Source organism: Oncorhynchus kisutch, linkage group LG4 (genome assembly GCF_002021735.2).
Source record: "Oncorhynchus kisutch isolate 150728-3 linkage group LG4, Okis_V2, whole genome shotgun sequence".
Lineage (NCBI taxonomy): Eukaryota > Metazoa > Chordata > Actinopteri > Salmoniformes > Salmonidae > Oncorhynchus > Oncorhynchus kisutch.
This window is the reverse complement of record NC_034177.2, coordinates 1,980,224-2,001,059: the sequence shown is the minus strand read 5'-3', so window position 1 is coordinate 2,001,059 and position 20,836 is coordinate 1,980,224. Positions and strand designations below refer to the sequence as shown.

Genomic DNA, 20,836 nt, shown 5'->3' with positions numbered 1-20,836 from the left:
TATTATTATTTGACCCTGCTGGTCATCTATGAACATTTGAACATCTTGGCCATGTTCTGTTATAATCTCCACCCGGCACAGCCAGAAGAGGACTGGCCACCCCTCATAGCCTGGTTCCTCTCTAGGTTTCTTCCTAGGTTCTGGTCTTTCTAGGGAGTTTTTCCTAGCCACCGTGCTTCTACACCTGCATTGCTTGCTGTTTGGGGTTTTAGGCTGGGTTTCTGTACAGCACTTTGATATATCAGCTGATGTCAGAAGGGCTTTATAAATACATTTGATTTGATTTGATTTTTAAAAAGCCAGATTGTTTGCCTGTTGAATATTGATGACTTGGAGCACCGAGAGACTCCGCCCTACCAGACAGCTCAGTGATCTCCTATTAGCGCGCTGTCCGTGATGGTGAAAGGCTGTTCTGAAAGTCACTCACTAAATTCTCTACTATTTGGATTACAATTGGGATTATGATTTTTTTTTCCTCACAGGACAACAACTAACGACCAAACGACGTAGGATTACAATTATTCCTGAAAAATGGAATTATCCAATGTCAATTTGTGAGGAATGATGTGCAACACAGTGTGAGGAATGATGTGCAACACAGTGTGAGGAGAGGACCAGGCTACATTCAGGTGAGCTGCTGGTGCTTTAGCTGAAGACACAGGTCTAGATGAACGTCTGTAACTATATACCTATTAGTGTTTGCCAAACGACTACCAGGTTATTGTCTAAAGAGAGCACCACATCATAGGCTACATGTTTTGTCAGTTTAAGTTAAACAAACAACATTAATTGTCCTACCATAGGGATACTTAATGGACTGTAATTATGTGAAGATGCTGAAATGTTTAAGATCGATGGTACTACTATATGCGCATGTATATTCGGAGTTTACCTAACTAGGATCTGCTTGAGCAGAGCTTAAAGCCATGGTATTATCTACCACTAATCTGTAGGTACACGTGTTAACAGCAGTGGTCTTCACACCACAGATCAGATCACTCCATCACGAAATGAATAAACATCAGGAGTGTGGTCAATTATATTTCAATTCCAGTCAATTCTGGAAGTTAACTGACATTCAAATTCTCTCCAATGTTTTTCAACGAGGAAAATGTGAATTTGGAAATGGGTCTACGTTCTGAATGTAAATGGAAAATACCCATGACCCTGATAAACATGCAAAGACAGTGTCACTTGAGGTCAACAGAAATGTTGATCTCAGTAAATGAATTACGACCTACCTATACTATATCCCATATACAGACATAACCATGTAGGACTAGATATTTTTGTCATAGCATTGATTTTCGGGACTTTTTGACTTTTACTTTAAAACAGGAAGTTATTTCAGTGACGTTTACATTCACAAGTTGAATGACTTAAAAAAAAAACGTTTTGAAATGAGAAAGACAATCAAAACGGAAGCTCTCTTAGTCTCTGTACAGATTATAGTCAATAAATAAACATGGAATCAAATATTAGCCACGTGAGGTCAAAACCAACCTATAGCCTATTCATAACCATGCTATTATTAGCATAGGCTCCCATTGATTGCTATCAATAATTGGGAATATTTTAAATATTACAGCACTTTGATTTGAATGAACTTTCTGGCGATTTACTTGAAAAGAGGACATTCTTTTGGGTGAAATGTAAATTCACAGGGAAATAAACACAATGGTCTCTTCTTTTACATGTTTTACTATCCACACCACCAGTGGTCTCTGACTCTCTGTCTACACCAAAGGTCTGTGGTCTCTGACTCTCTGTCCACACCACAGGTCTGTGGTCTCTGACTCTCTGTCTCCACCACAGGTCTGTGGTCTCTGACTCTCTGTCCACACCACAGGTCTGTGGTCTCTGACTCTCTGTCTCCACCACAGGTCTGTGGTCTCTGACTCTCTGTCCACACCACAGGTCTGTGGTCTCTGACTCTCTGTCTCCACCACAGGTCTGTGGTCTCTGACTCTCTGTCCACACCACAGGTCTGTGGTCTCTGACTCTCTGTCCATACCAGAGGTCAGTGGTCTCTGACTCTGTCTACACCACAGGTATGTGGTCTCTGACTCTCTGTCTACACCACAGGTCTGTGGTCTCTGACTCTCTGTCTACACCAAAGGTAAATGGTCTCTGACTCTGTCTACACCACAGGTAAATGGTCTCTGACTGTCTGTCTACACCACAGGTCTGTGGTCTCTGACTCTCTGTCCACACCAAAGGTAAATGGTCTCTGACTCTCTGTCTACACCACAGGTAAATGGTCTCTGACTCTCTGTCTACACCACAGGTAAATGGTCTCTGACTCTCTGTCTACACCAAAGGTAAATGGTCTCTGACTCTCTGTCTACACCACAGGTCTGTGGTCTCTGACTCTATGTCCATACCAGAGGTCAGTGGTCTCTGACTCTCTGTCTACACCACAGGTCAGTGGTCTCTGACTCTCTGTCCATACCAGAGGTCAGTAGCCTCTGACTCTCTGTCTACACCACAGGTCAGTAGTCTCTGACTCTCTGTCTACACCACACGTCAGTGGTCTCTGACTCTCTGTCTACACCACAGGTAGTGGTCTCTGACTCTCTGTCCACACCACAGGTCAGTGGTCTCTGACTCTCTGTCCACACCACAGGTCAGTAGTCTCTGACTCTCTGTCCATACCAGAGGTCAGTAGTCTCTGACTCTCTGTCTACACCACAGGTCAGTGGTCTCTGACTCTCTGTCTACACCACAGGGCAGTGGTCTCTGACTCTCTGTCTACACTACAGGGCAGTAGTCTCTGACTCTCTGCCTACACCACAGGTCAGTGGTCTCTGACTCTCTGTACATACCAGAGGTCAGTAGTCTCTGACTCTCTGTCTATACCACAGGTCAGTAGTCTCTGACTCTCTGTCTATACCACAGGTCAGTGGTCTCTGATTCTGTGTACACCACAGGTCAGTGGTCTCTGACTCTCTGTCCATGCCAGACTCTCTGTCTACACCACAGGTAGTGGTCTCTGACCCTCTGTCTACACCACAGGGGTAGTGGTCTCTGACTCTCTGTCTACACCACAGGGTAGTAGTCTCTCACTCTCTGTCTACACCACAGGTCAGTAGTCTCTGACTCTCTGTCCATAACAGAGGTCAGTTGTCTCTGACTCTCTGTCTACACCACAGGTCAGTGGTCTCTGACTCTGTCTACACCACAGGTCAGTAGTCTCTGACTCTCTGTCTACACCACAGGTCAGTAGTCTCTGACTCTCTGTCTACACCACAGGTCAGTAGTCTCTGACTCTCTGTCTACACCACAGGTCAGTGGTCTCTGACTCTCTGTCTACACCACAGGTCAGTGGTCTCTGACTCTCTGTCCACACCACAGGTCAGTGGTCTCTGACTCTCTGTCTACACCAGAGGTCTGTGGTCTCTGACTCTCTGTCCACACCACAGGTCAGTGGTCTCTGACTCTCTGTCCACACCACAGGTCTGTGGTCTCTGACTTTCTGTCTACACGACAGGTCTGTAGTCTCTGACTCTCTGTCCACACCACAGGTCAGTGGTCTCTGACTCTCTGTCCACACCACAGGTCAGTGGTCTCTGACTCTCTGTCCACACCACAGGTCTGTGGTCTCTGACTCTCTGTCCACACCACAGGTCAGTGGTCTCTGACTCTCTGTCCACACCACAGGTCATAAAAGAAAATAAACATTCATTATAATGTCAACATTAAACCCTTTTCCCGTATTAATGAAAAGTTGATCACTTTCTATTCAGGGACTTGGATATTCACAATTTGACTGATTAATGGCCCTGTGGCTAGGCCCTGTAGCTAGGCCCTGTAGCCAGGCCCTGTGGCTAGGCCCTGTAGCTAGACCCTGTGGCTAGGCCCTGTGGCTAGGCCCTGTAGCTAGACCCTGTGGCTAGGCCCTGTAGCTAGACCCTGTGGCTAGGCCCTGTAGCTAGACCCTGTGGCTAGGCCCTGTAGCTAGACCCTGTGGCTAGGCCCTGTAGCTAGACCCTGTGGCTAGGCCCTGTAGCTAGACCATGTGGCTAGGCCCTGTAGCTAGACCCTGTGGCTAGGCCCTGTAGCTAGACCCTGTGGCTAGGCCCTGTAGCTAGACCCTGTGGCTAGGCCCTGTAGCTAGACCCTGTGGCTAGGCCCTGTAGCTAGACTCTGTGGCTAGGCCCTGTGGCTAGGCCCTGTAGCTAGGCCCAGTAGCTAGGCCCTGTGGCTAGGCCCTGTAGCTAGACACTGTAGCTAGACCCTGTAGCTAGACCCTGTGGCTGGGCCCTGTAGCTAGGCCCTGTAGCTAGGCCCTGTAGCTAGACCCTGTGGCTAGGCCCTGTAGCTAGGCTGTGTGGCTAGGCCCTGTAGCTAGGCCCTGTAGCTAGGCCCTGTAGCTAGACCCTGTGGCTAGGCCATGTGGCTAGGCCCTGTAGCTAGGCCCTGTCACTAGGCCCTGTGGCTAGGCCCTGTGGCTAGGCCCTGTAGCTAGGCCCTGTAGCTAGACCCTGTGGCTAGGCCCTGTATCTAGGCCCTGTAGCTAGGCCCTGTAGCTAGGCCTTGTGGCTAGGCCCTGTAGCTAGGCCCTGTAGCTAGGCCCTGTAGCTAGGCCCTGTAGCTAGGCCCTGTAGTGTAGCTAGGCCCTGTAGCTAGGCCCTGTAGCTAGGCCCTGTGGCTAGGCCCTGTAGCTAGGCCCTGTGGCTAGGCCCTGTAGCTAGGCCCTGTGGCTAGGCCCTGTGGCTAGGCCCTGTAGCTAGGCCCTGTAGCTAGGCCCTGTAGCTAGGCCCTGTAGCTAGGCCCTGTGGCTAGGCCCTGTAGCTAGGCCCTGTAGCTAGGCCCTGTAGCTAGGCCCTGTAGCTAGGCCCTGTAGCTAGGCCCTGATTAATCTAAATCAGTGTTCTGATTGTTCTCTTTCCTTTTAATGTTGTTTTACTTTATACGGCCTGTCACTTTATTTTGATCCAAGGTTCTCCATCCAGCTACATTTGATCCAAGGTTCTCCATTCAGCTACATTTGATCCAAGGTTCTCCATTCAGCTACATTTGATCCAAGGTTCTCCATTCAGCTACATTTGATCCAAGGTTCTCCATTCAGCTACATTTGATCCAAGGTTCTCCATTCAGCTACATTTGATCCAAGGTTCTCCATTCAGCTACATTTGATCCAAGGTTCTCAATTCAGCTACATTTGATCCAAGGTTCTCCATTCAGCTACATTTGATCCAAGGTTCTCCATTCAGCTACATTTGATCCAAGGTTCTCCATTCAGCTACCTTTGATCCAAGGTTCTCCACTCAGCTACATTTGATCCATGGTTCTCCATTCAGTTTCCTTTGATCCAAGGTTCTCCATTCAGCTACATTTGATCCATGGTTCTCCATTCAGTTACCTTTGATCCAAGGTTCTCCATTCAGTTTCCTTTGATCCAAGGTTCTCCATTCAGCTACCTTTGATCCAAGGTTCTCCATTCAGCTACCTTTGATCCAAGGTTCTCCATTCAGCTACCTTTGATCAAAGGTTCTCCACTCAGCTACATTTGATCCATGGTTCTCCATTCAGTTTCCTTTGATCCAAGGTTCTCCTTTCAGCTACCTTTGATCCAAGGTTCTCCATTCAGCTACCTTTGATCAAAGGTTCTCCATTCAGTTTCCTTTGATCCAAGGTTCTCCATTCAGCTACCTTTGATCCAAGGTTCTCCATTCAGCTACCTTTGATCCAAGGTTCTCCATTCAGCTACCTTTGATCCAAGGTTCTCCATTCAGCTACCTTTGATCCAAGGTTCTCCATTCAGCTACCTTTGATCCAAGGTTCTCCATTCAGCTACCTTTGATCCAAGGTTCTCCATTCAGCTACCTTTGATCCAAGGTTCTCCATTCAGCTACCTTTGATCCAAGGTTCTCCATTCAGCTACCTTTGATCCAAGGTTCTCCATTCAGCAACCTTTGATCCAAGGTTCTCCATTCAGCAACCTTTGATCCAAGGTTCTCCATTCAGCTACCTTTGATCCAAGGTTCTCCATTCAGCAACCTTAAAGCTTTTTTAATAAGAGCAGAATGATGCAGTTGTTATGCAGTTCAATGACGGTATCATGAAACCATCAGTGTGGTGTATTCTCAACATTGAACAGCACCAGTAGTACCAGTCAGAATGTCTGTATTTAGATCAGGCTGGGCAAGCTCAGAAAAGCTCCGTCTCAGCCAGTGCATTTTGGATACATTACAAAGTGTCCTTTGCAAGGACAGGCTAAGTACGCTAATCTCTTCCCAGAAGCCAATGGCTAATGAACTGTTCCTCGAAAATCACCTTTAACAAAAAAAATGTCTTAAAATACATATTCACTCATACTAGAGGTCTTTCAGGGTGATTCTGTAAAATGTCTTAAAATATCTTATTCACTCATAGTAGTGGTCTTTCAGGGTGATTCTATAAAATGTCTTAAAATATCTTATTCACTCATACTAGTGGTCTTTCAGGGTGATTCTATAAAATGTCTTAAAATATCTTATTCACCCATACTAGAGGTCTTTCAGGGTGATTCTGTAAAATGTCTTATTCACCCATACTACATGTCCTTAAAATGAGGTCCTTCACATAGTCTATACGTGACCACAGAACTAGAAAGGTTCTATTTTTATGGACCTGTAGACCTAATGAAACACAGGGCCTAGCTACAGGGCCTAGCTACAGGGCCTAGCCACAGGGCCTAGCTACAGGGCCTAGTCACAGGGCCCAGCTACAGGGTCTAGCCACAGGGCCCAGCTACAGGGCCCAGCTACAGGGCCTAGCTACATGGCCTAGCTACAGGGCCTAGCTACAAGGCCTAGCCACAGGGCCCAGCTACAGGGCCTAGCTACAGGGTCTGGCTACAGGGCCTAGCTACAGGGCCCAGCTACAGGGCCTAGCCACAGGGCCTAGCTACAGGGCCCAGCTACAGGGCCTACCTATAGCCTATAGGGCCTAGCCACAGGGCCCAGCTACAGGGCCTACCTATAGCCTATAGGGCCTAGCCACAGGGCCCAGCTACAGGGCCCAGCTACAGGGCCTACCTATAGCCTATAGGGCCTAGCCACAGGGCCCAGCTACAGGGCCTACCTATAGCCTATAGGGCCTAGCCACAGGGCCCAGCTACAGGGCCCAGCTACAGGGCCCAGCTACAGGGCCCAGCTACAGGGCCTACCTATAGCCTACAGGGCCTACCTATAGCCTATAGGGCAGCTACAGGGCCTAGCTACAGGGCCCAGCTACAGGGCCCAGCTACAGGGCCCAGCTACAGGGCCTAGCCACAGGGCCCAGCTACAGGGCCCAGCTACAGGGCCCAGCTACAGGGCCTAGCTACAGGGCCCAGCTACAGGGCCCAGCTACAGGGCCCAGCTACAGGGCCCAGCTACAGGGCCTACCTATAGCGTACAGGGCCTACCTATAGCCTATAGGGCAGCTACAGGGCCTAGCTACAGGGCCCAGCTACAGGGCCCAGCTACAGGGCCCAGCTACAGGGCCTAGCCACAGGGCCCAGCTACAGGGCCCAGCTACAGGGCCCAGCTACAGGGCCTAGCTACAGGGCCCAGCTACAGGGCCCAGCTACAGGGCCCAGCTACAGGGCCCAGCTACAGGGCCCAGCTACAGGGCCTACCTATAGCCTACAGGGCATACCTATAGCCTATAGGGCATGGTTCTTTTAAATCTGTGGCAGGTGATCTTTCAGAGGGCCAGGGCACTGATCCTGTTTAGTGTTTAAGACTTAATCAGGATGTATTTTTAGGAGCCTCCTGAAGTCCTGCTCCCCTCTCAGATGGCCTGCCTTGATTGTCACTTTGAAAATTGTTTTTCAGTCAGCCAGAATAACCCTCGTCATGACAACAGGTGTGCTTCCCAAATGTCATCCTGTTCCTTTTCAACTGCACTACTTTTGACGAGAGTCCCGTGGGTAGAAACCATGTGGGTAGAAACCCTGTGGGTAGAGTCCCGTGGGTAGAAACCCTGTGGGTAGAGCCCTGTGGGTAGAAACCCTGTGGGTAGAGCCCTATGGGTAGAAACCCTGTGGGTAGAGCCCTATGGGTAGAAACCCTGTGGGTAGAGCCCTATGGGTAGAAACCCTGTGGGTAGAAACCCTGTGGGTAGAGCCCTATGGGTAGAAACCCTGTGGGTAGAGCCCTATGGGTAGAAACCCTGTGGGTAGAAACCCTGTGGGTAGAGCCCTATGGGTAGAAACCCTGTGGGTAGAGTCCTATGGGTAGAAACCCTGTGGGTAGAAACCCTGTGGGTAGAGCACTGTGGGTAGAGCCCTATGGGTAGAAACCCTGTGGGTAGAGTCCCGTGGGTAGAAACCCTGTGGGTAGAGTCCTGTGGGTAGAGCCCTGTGGGTAGAGTCCCGTGGGTAGAAACCCTGTGGGTAGAGCCCTATGGGTAGAAACCCTGTGGGTAGAGTCCTGTGGGTAGAGCCCTATGGGTAGAATCCTGTGGGTAGAAACCCTGTGGGTAGAGTCCTATGGGTAGAAACCCTGTGGGTAGAGCCCTATGGGTAGAAACCCTGTGGGTAGAACCCTATGGATAGAAACCCTGTGGGTAGAGTCCCGTGGGTAGAAACCCTGTGGGTAGAGTCCTGTGGGTAGAGCCCTATGGGTAGAGTCCTGTGGGTAGAAACCCTGTGGGTAGAGTCCTATGGGTAAAAACCCTGTGGGTAGAGTCCTATGTGTAGAAACCCTGTGGGTAGTGCCCTGTGGGTAGAAACCCTGTGGGTAGAGTCCTGTGGGTAGAAACCCTGTGGGTAGAGCCCTGTGGGTAGAAACCCTGTGGGTAGAGTCCTGTGGGTAGAAACCCTGTGGGTAGAGTCCTGTGGGTAGAACCCTATGGGTTTCCCTATGGGTAGAGTCCTGTGGGTAGAGTCCTATGGGTTTCCCTATGGGTAGAGTCCTATGGGTTTCCCTATGGGTAGAGTCCTGTGGGTAGAGTCCTATGTGTTTCCCTATGGGTAGAGTCCTATGTGTTTCCCTATGGGTAGAGTCCTATGGGTTTCCCTATGGGTAGAATCCTATGTGTTTCCCTATGGGTAGAGTCCTATGGGTTTCCTTATGGGTAGAGTCCTATGTGTTTCCCTATTGGTAGAGTTCTGTTGGTAGAGTCCTATGTGTTTCCCTATGGGTAGAGTTCTGTGGGTAGAGTCCTATGGGTTTCCCTATGGGTAGAGTCCTGTGGGTAGAGTCCTATGGGTAGAGTCCTATAGATAGAGTCCTATGCTGGGCTCTGGTCATAAGTAATGCGCTATAACTATGAAGGTAAGAGTGTACCACATGGGACAGCTACTGAGCCTCCTCTAATCTGTCATCTCCAATCTCACTGCTGTTTATCACATCTACAGCCTAGCATCTGATTCAATCTCATGATGGAGAATCTTAATGGAATTAAGATGTACCAGGTGGTGATTACGCACCTTCACCACCATTACAGGCCTTTCTTTCATTACGACTAGCAGTTATAGTCAGACATACTGTAGTCTTACTTTTCTAAATGTTTCATGGGGATTTTATGGGAAAAAAAAACCAGATTCAACTGTAAATTGCTCTTGACGAAGGCCTATTTTCTGGCTGTCCACACGCCCAGTTACTTTCATATACATGCAGGGTACGCGTTTTGTGACGTCCGAGCAGGTTTCACCTGTGAACTGATCATTGATTGGCTGACCTTTTATAATCTCCACCCGGCACAGCTAGAAAAGGACTGGCTACTCCTCAGAGTCTGGTTCCTCTCTAGGTTTCTTCCTAGGTTCCTGCCTTCTAGGGAGTTTTTCCTAGCCGCTGTGCTTCTGCTTGCTCTTTGTGGTTTTAGGCTGGGTATCTGTAAAGCACTTTGTGACATCAGCTACTGATATTATAAGGGCTTCATAAAATACATGTAATTGATTGATTGTGGTCTATGACCCCTTTACCTCTACAGTGTCTTGTTGGATGGCTGGAGGCCCCTGGCCAGCAGAACCTTAGGAGTCAGCATGGCAAAGATCTGCACAGACCAGTCCTACCCGGCAATGACCCGGCAACGGCCATCTCTCTGCACGCCAAATGACAATCTGGATTCCATTGAGAACGGAACCCCAAGGTCAGAGGTCGCTACAGAACGCTTGAGAGCCAATGAGCTTCTGCCTCCTAAATGGCACACTAGTCCCTATATAGTTCTCTACTATTGATCAAGGTCCAAAGGATTCTGGGAATAGGGTGCCATTTTGGACGTACCCAAATCAAAAGGTTTAGGTTGAGCTCCATGAATTCAGTATGTGGTGCATGAACATTTAGGCTGTGTCTCAATCCAAAACAGCTGCCTGCTGTCTACCTTGTGGATTGAGACATGTCGACAGTGTACTGTACGTGTAGGGGAGAGTGTAGGGGAGAGTGTAGGGGAGAGTGTAGGGGAGAGTGGGGTAAAATTGAGCCATGTTTTGCATCCAGCATCACTCCATAAAGGGAAATACAGGATTATTTCTAACAAAGATATCTACATATATTTCAGGATAATGTGTATCCCTAGTAATAATCATCAGAATTCATGTAAACATTACAGTTTTGAAAACAGCTTGTCCAACAAAAGAAAGTGGTCTCTTGGCACAACTTACCCGGGTGTGGGGTAAATCACATGTCTGTACTGAATGAAATATTACCACGCCCTTTTAAAATCACGTCTGTCTTTATTTCCCAAACACTGTTTTTAAAGCCCTTTTATCAAAGGCCCTGCTGTTACCTCACATCCCAGTGATAACGCCTTGAATTACAGCTGGAAGAAAACTATTCAATTGGCTCAAATTTCCTCAAAGCAAACATTTAGACTACATCAGCCCACACAGCTACAGTAATGCTATTTCATGCTAGGTTAAGACCTAAAGCTGATAGAGACCCCAAATGATGTATAGAACAAATTAAAAAAGTTTCTACTTTGGTTTAGAGAAAAGCATAATGAAATCTCTAACACAATAAATACATTTGACTTATTCACCCATACTAGAGGTCTAATCCGTTTTTTTCCCATGTGGTTTCTTCTTGAAAATGATGACCTCGTCCTACACATTTGGTCAAATGATACATTTTGTGTATGGTGTCTTAGAAACAAGGGTGGCTCAACTTACCCTTTTTGGTTCAACTTACCCCACTCTTCCCTACAGTAACAATCACAAATGGCACCCCATTCCCTATATAGTGTACTACTGTTGTGTCCTCTGGGCAACAGGACACATACTGTATGTCACTGCTGTCATGTTCTCTCCCTAACGTCCCACTCTCCATCTCCTATTTCTTTAAGGTCCAACTCAGAGTGTGAGGACACCTCGTCAGAGATTCAGGGTTCTGCCTCCGTGTTAACCATCAGACACCCAGAGTCTCACAGAGATTCCTTCACAGGGTCAGGAGCCCTGGCCAGGTATCCCCACCTCGCAGTGTCGCACCATCTCACTAGTGTGGTCATGAGCGGTGAATTCTTGACCAATGGAGATATTTAATGAAATAGTGATCCATTCTGACTACTACATTTTTCGTCACACAGGAACATCTGCTGATACAGACCAATCACAGGCCTGTTAGACTCACTCAGCCAGGATGAAAACGACTACACCGACCATGATCCTTTGCTATTTACAGCCACATTTACCATGATCCTTTGCTAGTTACAGCCACATTCACCATGATCCTTTTCTAGTTACAGCCACATTTACCATGATCCTTTGCTAGTTACAGCCACATTTACCATGATCCTTTGCTAGTGACAGCCACATTCACCATGATCCTTTGTGATTTTCTTATGCAATTCAGCCCCATTCAGCATTATAGCGCCTTTCATATTGAAATACTTCTGGCTTCACATGAGCCATCGGGAGTTTTCTAGAGGAATTAGTGGATGACGTCAGCGCTATCGCTATCACATATGTCTATGAATCTCATTCAGTCATTCATTTTTCATAGGGAGCCATTTGGGACGTAGCCAGCGGCAGCGAAGACACAGAGTGTGTTATGTTGTCGTTTTACCTGATTGTCTAGACTCTCTCACTTCCTGTTCATGCTGCGGACCTGGGCCTCTCCCAGGATGCACCGTGAGGTGGAGAGACCGGACTCCTTCCTGGAGCGCTTCAGGACCCCTGAGCTCAAAGAGGTCTCCAGCAGAGAGAGCAACGCACGGTCACAGGGATACCCCGACAGAGTCCGTAAGAGGAAGTAAGTCTGGACTAGAGATGGGGATGGTTAACTAGGATTTGCAAAATTCTGCAGATTTTTTTAGTGGAGGTTTCACTTCTTTTGTCCTCATTACGGGAATCTTCCAACCCAGCCTGGGATTTCTGGGAAACCTGTTACCAGAATATAGCAACTTTATACTCAACGAAAAAAAGCTGTCTTGACGAGTGAACCCTAAAAACAGATTGAACAGGTCTCTCTTCTCTCAAAAGAGATTTTCTGATCTCAGCGGGTCTAACCTGTATAAGAAAAAGGTTCAATGAAAACAAACTGAAAATCTCTAACTTGGAATATCCTTTAATAGACCTGTGATTTAATATCTTAACTTAAGATAACTCAGGAGCATTCTAATACATCCACAGAGAAAACTAGAATTAAATTATGCTCAGTTTATGAAATAAATGAAGCTCAATTTGAGTCATTGTTTAACTAACCCTGCCAATCTGTCCCTGTCTTTCCCTCTCAAGCCAAGTCAGTCAATGGCCGCTGGCTATGTACAATATGAACAACTGCAACAACACAGATGAGTAAGTGGAGCTAGACGTAGCTCTTTAGACAGGAAGTAGAAAGTAGCTCTTTAGAGAGGAAGTAGAAAGTAGCTCTTTAGAGAGGAAGTAGAAAGTAGCTCTTTAGAGAGGAAATAGAAAGTAGCTCTTTAGACAGGAAGTAGAAAGTAGCTCTTTAGACAGGAAGTAGAAAGTAGCTCTTTAGAGAGGAAATAGAAAGTAGCTCTTTAAACAGGAAGTGGAAAGTAGCTCTTTCGACAGGAAATAGAAAGTAGCTCTTTAGACAGGAAGTAGAAAGTAGCCCTCGATACTAGTTTATAGAGGACACTGGAACTGTTAGAGGTCTTATCCTATTGGTACACTGTAAATCCTGGTATGTATATAGTGTAGTTGTACACCAGTAGTTGTATAGTCGTATAAGCATGTACGACCATAGACAGTAAGAGCCTCTGTCGATTGTGTTCGTCCGTGGTAGACATTTGCCCTGTAGTTCGGTATGATCAGTTTAAATCCTGAGTGTTGCAAAGATACTATAGGTGTACCTATCTCTGGTAGTGTAATAGTTCTATAGACATATAGTTCTATAGACATATAGTTCTATAGACATAATAGTTCTATAGACATAATAGTTCTATAGACATAATAGTCCTATAGACATATAGTTCTATAGACATTTAGTTCTATAGACATAGTTCTATAGACATTTAGTTCTATAGACATAATAGTTCTATAGACATATAGTTCTATAGACATAGTTCTATAGAGATTTAGTTCTATAGACATAGTTCTATAGACATTTAGTTCTATAGACATAATAGTTCTATAGACATAATAGTTCTATAGACATATAGTTCTATAGACATAATAGTTCTATAGACATTTAGTTCTATAGACATAATAGTTCTATAGACATAATAGTTCTATAGACATATAGTTCTATAGACATAATAGTTCTATAGACATATAGTTCTATAGACATAATAGTTCTATAGACATAATAGTTCTATAGACATAATAGTTCTATAGACATAATAGTTCTATAGACATATAGTTCTATAGACATAGTTCTATAGACATTTAGTTCTATAGACATAATAGTTCTATAGACATAATAGTTCTATAGACATATAGTTCTATAGACATTTAGTTCTATAGACATAGTTCTATAGGCATTTAGTTCTATAGACATTTAGTTCTATAGACATAATAGTTCTATAGACATATAGTTCTATAGACATTTAGTTCTATAGACATAGTTCTATAGACATTTAGTTCTATAGACATAGTTCTATAGACATTTAGTTCTATAGACATTTAGTTCTATAGACATTTAGTTCTATAGACATAATAGTTCTATAGACATTTAGTTCTATAGACATTTAGTTCTATAGACATTTAGTTCTATAGACATAATAGTTCTATAGACATAATAGTTCTATAGACATATAGTTCTATAGACATTTAGTTCTATAGACATTTAGTTCTATAGACATAATAGTTCTATAGACATATAGTTCTATAGACATATAGTTCTATAGACATATAGTTCTATAGACATATAGTTCTATAGACATTTAGTTCTATAGACATAATAGTTCTATAGACATATAGTTCTATAGACATATAGTTCTATAGACATATAGTTCTATAGGCATTTAGTTCTATAGACATTTAGTTCTATAGACATAATAGTTCTATAGACATTTAGTTCTATAGACATAGTAGTTCTATAGACATTTAGTTCTATAGACATTTAGTTCTATAGACATAATAGTTCTATAGACATTTAGTTCTATAGACATAATAGTTCTATAGACATAATAGTTCTATAGACATAATAGTTCTATAGACATAGATAAGCATGTAAAGATCTGCTATGTCAATAGCAGTTGCTCCAGTTGGATTTTAGTTGCAGCTATAGAATGAGAAGACACTATCATTGTTTGAGAGGTCCCATTTGGGATCATTATTAAATAGCTTTTAATGGAATACGTATAGAGTAGTTTTAGTCTTCTTTAGAATGCATTGTTGAAAGTCCTGATCTTGATTATACTGGTTAGGCCACTGTTTGATATTGTATTTCAAAAAGATACATCTAAAAGTAAAATTAAGTATAAACTTCTACTCCTTATTCAACATTCAGTGAACTATACCATTTTATATTTATGTCAATGTAAAATTTAAGTTAGTCTCATGAGAAGTGAACTGTATGGTGAACATAAATAGGAGTGGTGCTGCCACCTACAGGGCTGTCGTATAACCTGCACTTTCACATACGGTAATGCCCTCTGAAACCCTATGGGACTGTTTCCACTGGATATGATTGACCTGTTACTGTTTCTGTAGAGCAGGGGTCCACAGGCATAGGCCGATGGTCGGGGGGACCAGAACATAGTTATAAATAAATATTTAATACACTGCAAATTGACCACAAGAATCCCAATCAGATATAGTATTTGACGATAATCTCCTACCTTGATTACATTGGGATACGATCACATATGGCTTTATTTATGCGTGGGACTACTTGGAAACAGATGTTCTAAATTAAAATAACTTTGAGTTGATTTCCTAGTGATTTTACATTGTTTCATGTCCAACAACAAAAATGATTAAATAAAATAACAATTGTTCAGAAAACTTGGGTGGGCAAATAAAATGAGATTCGGGCCGCCTATTGGGGAACCCTGCTGTAGAGTATCAATGCCCCCTAGGCAAGTAACGACCTTTCCACTAGCCTTGGCTCATATTGTACTATGATTGTCCACCAATAGTCTACCAATAGTATGCCAATTAGTCCACCAATAGTCTGTCAATAGTCTGCCATAAATACCCTAGAAAGTCACTTATAGATCATCTTAATCCTTAAACATCCATTATCCAATAGCAAAAAAGATGACAAGAAGGACGAAATAAAGAAAGAGGAAAAAAAACAGGAAGCGCAAGAAGATGAGAAGAAAGAGGAGGAGCCTAAGAAGGAGGAGCCTAAGAAGGAGGAGCCTAAGAAGGAGGAGCCTAAGAAGGAGGAGAAGAAGAAGGAGGAGCCCCCGTAAGTATGACTGTAGTCTGATTGGTCGTCTGCCCCAAGATGTGAAGGATAAGGCACATCTGGCAGCATTGCTACACTAACATAAAAAATGGATAGGTGGGAGAGTAACACTACTTGGGTGTCGGTAAGAACACACACAGGAGAGAAGGGTAGCCTTTGTTTTACCAACATTGAACATGGTGGCCATTGATTCTACAATGTCGGAACAGACAGTTGTAATGTATTGTATATGCAAGATGGGGGTCAATCTTGTCACTCAACCCCTTTGTGATTGAGGCCACCCCTCATAGCCTGGTTCCTCTCAAGGTTTCTTTCTAGGGAGTTTTTCCTAGCCACCGTGTTTCTACACCTGCATTGCTTGCTGTTTGGGGTTTTAGGCTGGGTTTCTGTACAACACTTTGAGATATCAGCTGATGTAAGAAGGGCTATATAAATCCATTTGATTTGATTTGATTGAAAACTGTGCGGTCATGTTTCAGGAAAGAGATTTGGATCATGGACCCATCAGCAGACAAATACTACACATGGCTCACCATCATAGCAGCACCATGTTTCTACAACCTGATGATGCTAGTGACCAGGTTTGTTCTCATACAGTACAGTTCACTTCATTTTATCTTACAAAGGGAATATATCCGATTTTTGTTGTTGAATGTTTGTTTTATAAAAATAAAAAAATGTATATTGTTGTTGACTGTTGTTTTGCCGTCCAACAGGGCATGTTTTAACGAACTCCAGAACACATACACAATACTGTGGATTGTCCTGGACTACACCTCAGACTTAGTCTACTACGCAGACACATTCGTCAGGTCTAGAACAGGTGAGGTTCTTCTTCTAAAAACACATGATAGACCGGGATGAGCAGGGAGACAGTTAGAGGGAAAGTAGTGTGAAGACCGGTGGGGCTGGGGTGGGAAGACCGGTGGGGCTGGGGTGTGAAGACCGGTGGGGCTGGGGTGGGAAGATCGGTGGGGCTGGGATGGGAAGACCGGTGGGGCTGGGATGGGATGACCGGTGGGGCTGGGGTGGGAAGACCGGTGGGGCTGGGGTGGGAAGACCGGTGGGGCTGGGAAGACCGGTGTGGCTGGGGTGTGAAGACCAGTGGGGCTGGGAAGACCAGTGGGGCTGGGAAGACCGGTGGGGCTGGGATGGGAAGACTGGTGGGGCTGGGGTGGGAAGACCGGTGGGGCTGGGATGGGAAGACCAGTGGGGCTGGGGTGGGAAGACCGGTGGGGCTGGGAAGACCGGTGTGGCTGGGGTGTGAAGACCAGTGGGGCTGGGAAGACCAGTGGGGCTGGGAAGACCGGTGGGGCTGGGATGGGAAGACTGGTGGGGCTGGGGTGGGAAGACCGGTGGGGCTGGGATGGGAAGACCAGTGGGGCTGGGAAGACCGGTGGGGCTGGGATGTGAAGACCGGTGGGGCTGGGGTGGGAAGATCGGTGGGGCTGGGATGGGAAGACCGGTGGGGCTGGGATGGGATGACCGGTGGGGCTGGGGTGGGAAGACCGGTGGGGCTGGGATGGGAAGACGGTGGGGCTGGGGTGGGAAGACCGGTGGGGCTGGGAAGACCGGTGTGGCTGGGGTGTGAAGACCAGTGGGGCTGGGAGACCAGTGGGGCTGGGAAGACCGGTGGGGCTGGGATGGGAAGACTGGTGGGTCTGGGGTGGGAAGACCGGTTGGGGCTGGGATGGGAAGACCAGTGGGGCTGGGAAGACCGGTGGGGCTGGGATGGGAAGACTGGTGGTGCTGGGGTGGGAAGACCGGTGGGGCTGGGGTGGGAAGACCAGTGGGGCTGGGGTGGGAAGACCGGTGGGGCTGGGATGGGAAGACCGGTGGGGCTGGGGTGGGAAGACCGGTGGGGCTGGGGTGGGAAGACCGGTGGGGCTGGGATGGGAAGACCGGTGGGGCTGGGAAGACCGGTGGGGCTTCGGTGTGAAGACCGGTGGGGCTGGGATTTAAAGACCGGTGTGGATTTGAACCAACGCTAGTAGCGGTGTCTTTGATCATTTGTGATTTGTCAAGCAAGAGAGGCAGTAGACACTTCCATGCAGTCAAAATTCATTAACATTTGTTTGTGATTATTTGATTTATTTTTGATTTTCACTAATTACATTTTCTCTTCATTATCTTAAAAGGTTATTTGGAACAGGGGCTGCTTGTGAAAGACAAACAAAAGCTTCTAGACAAATACAGACAAACGGAACAGTTCAAATGGGACGTCATTTCAATGATACCCACAGACCTGCTTTTTCTGAAAGTGGGCATCAACAACCCCGAGCTCAGACTGAACCGGCTTGCAAAGATGAACCGCCTCTTTGAGTACTTTGACCGCACAGAAACCAGAACCAGCTTCCCCAACGTTTTCCGAATCAGCAACCTGGTACTTTACATCCTGATCATCATCCACTGGAACGCCTGCATCTTCTTCGCCATCTCCAAGACCATCGGGTTCGGGTCCGACACATGGGTGTACCCAAACATCAGTCACCCTGAGCACGGCCGCCTTTCCAGGAAGTACATCTACTGTCTCTATTGGTCGACCCTGACACTTACCACCATCGGAGAAACCCCGCCCCCCGTCAGGGACTTTGAGTACCTCTTCGTGGTCGCCGACTTCCTCATCGGCGTGCTGATTTTCGCCACCATTGTCGGTAATGTTGGCGCCATGATCTCCAACATGAACAAAAACCGTGCAGACTTCCAGGCTAAGATCGACTCCATCAAGCAATACATGCAGTTCCGTAAGGTCTCCAAGGATCTGGAGGCCAGGGTCATCAAGTGGTTTGACTACCTCTGGACGGAGAAGAAGACCTGCGATGAGAAGGAGGTGCTGAAGAACCTGCCGGACAAGCTGAAGGCCGAGATTGCCATCGACGTCCATCTGGATACCCTGAAGAAAGTGAAAATCTTCCAGGAATGCGAGGCTGGGCTGCTTATTGAGTTGGTGATGAAGCTGCAGCCTCAGGTGTTCTCCCCAGGAGATTACATCTGTAAGAAGGGAGACATCGGCAGAGAGATGTACATCATTAAGGAAGGGAAGCTAGCTGTGGTTGCGGAAGACGGGGTGACACAGTGGTGTGTGCTCAGCGATGGAGCGTACTTTGGAGATATCAGTATCCTAGGCATCAAGGGTTCCAAAGCTGGTAACAGGAGAACGGCCAACATCAGGAGCGTGGGTTACTCTGACCTCTTCGCTCTGTCGAAAGATGATCTCATGGAGGCTCTTACCGAGTATCCCGAAGCCAAGAAGATCCTGGAAGAGAAGGGAAAGGCTACGCTGATGAAGGACAACATGATCGATGAGGAAATCGCTAATGCAGGTGCCGACCCCAAGGACATGGAGGAGAAGATCCTCAGGCTGGAAAGTAATATGGAAATCATGACGTCCAAGTTGGCCAAGATCATGGCTGAGTTCACATCCGGCCAGGGCAAGATTAAACAGAGGATCACCGACATGGAGTCAACAGTGAAGTCGGTCCGGCCCGAGGATATATCTGAGGTGGTGGCCGACAAGTAGACCAAATAGGCACACGACACAATGTATTTACCCAGAGACTTTAGGAACCTTTCACACTGAGCAATGCAGAGTAAAAGGACGAAGCCAACTCAACGTGTTTCAATAGGGAAGGTGCGTCGGAGTGGGAGAGGTGAAGGTGTACCAGGGTGCGTGAAGTTGTACAAAACGTGGCATTCCTCCGTTAGCTCTGTGTGGGATGTGTTGCCAGTGTGTGTGAGCCCTTACAGTTAACACAGAGATGTTATTTTTGGTTTTCAAAAAACAATACATAAAACGGTAGATAGTTTGATACTTTTTGACTGTTCGTATTTATACATCATATGTACATTACCAACCGCGTATTATGTACCTTCTTATTGAGTAAAAATGCACCTCTAAATATGTGTCAAATGTCAATATGTTCATATCCAGTGTATGCAGTGGATACAGCTTTCCATATGCAGTGACCGAGAAGTTACAGACTTGTGCATCTCCAAAATCAGAATCGTGGCATGGAACTGGTTTCGAGACACTCGTTGGGGCAGTAAGAGAGTCGGGTCGATTCAATTCCAGTCCATTCAGAGACCCACATTTCTATTCCAATTTCAATACTCTTCAATGCTTTACAATTAGTAACATTTAGAATTGTAATCGTGATTTGGTTTACTTTCTGAATTGAAATGGAATCGACCCCACACCCTGGTAAAGAGACAAACTCTTTTTGTACAGGACATTTTCATAATATAGCCTTTAGTGGTTTTGGAAATGTATTCTTTATTTTTCAAATGTTATGAGTCTAGTTGAATGAAGTGCTTCACAGAGAGTATTATAATTTAGTATTATTGATCATCTGTCAATGTGTATGAATGTGGCATGCATGAAACATATTCTAATGGATTCTATTTCTATGGCGACTACAGTCCACAACGGTGTATTTTACAACGGAGGTTATCATCTCATTTGATAACTTAAAAAGTTATGAAAAACTTGACCAAAACATTAGTGTACCTCAAATATGCACAAATCACAAGACCAGACTGTCATCAAAAACGTGTATTTGATCTGGCGTGATCTACAATATAAATATGAAATGTGCAATGGTATGTATTAGCAAGTGTTCAATTCCAACCAAAAGATTAATAATAAAAACCAAATGTTATTGTGTGTGTTCTATGTCTTTATAGTGACCGATGAATGTTCCTGTACATTGTAGTTCATCACTTATATTATATAACATCCTCTAGCTTTGGCTCATATTGTATTCTGTCTACAAATAGTCCAACAATAGCCCACCAATAGACCATCTATAGCCCACCAATAGACCATCTATAGTCCACCAATAGCCAACCAATAGTCCATCTATAGCCCACCAATAGACCATCTATAGTCCACCAATAGCCCACCAATAGACCATCTATAGCCCACCAATAGACCATCTATAGCCCACCAATAGACCATCTATAGCCCACCAATAGACCATCTATAGTCCACCAATAGCCAACCAATAGTCCATCTATAGCCCACCAATAGACCATCTATAGTCCACCAATAGCCCACCAATAGACCATCTATAGCCCACCAATAGACCATCTATAGGCCAGCA

At 45.7% G+C, this 20,836-nt stretch overlaps 1 protein-coding gene across 1 annotated transcript; it reads left to right on the top strand.

Annotated features, from left to right (window-relative positions):
• The first annotated feature begins 378 nt into the window (after positions 1–378).
• Positions 379–20,389, top strand: LOC109878834 (cyclic nucleotide-gated channel cone photoreceptor subunit alpha-like). Its single transcript, XM_031822286.1, has 9 exons — positions 379–629; positions 9,907–10,065; positions 11,257–11,373; positions 12,033–12,161; positions 12,647–12,706; positions 15,573–15,734; positions 16,214–16,315; positions 16,451–16,557; positions 17,873–20,389. Exons 2-9 carry the CDS (start codon positions 9,959–9,961, stop codon positions 19,252–19,254), a joined length of 2,166 nt encoding a protein of 721 aa, XP_031678146.1. The 5' UTR covers positions 379–629; positions 9,907–9,958; the 3' UTR covers positions 19,255–20,389.
• The last annotated feature ends 447 nt before the right edge of the window (positions 20,390–20,836 follow it).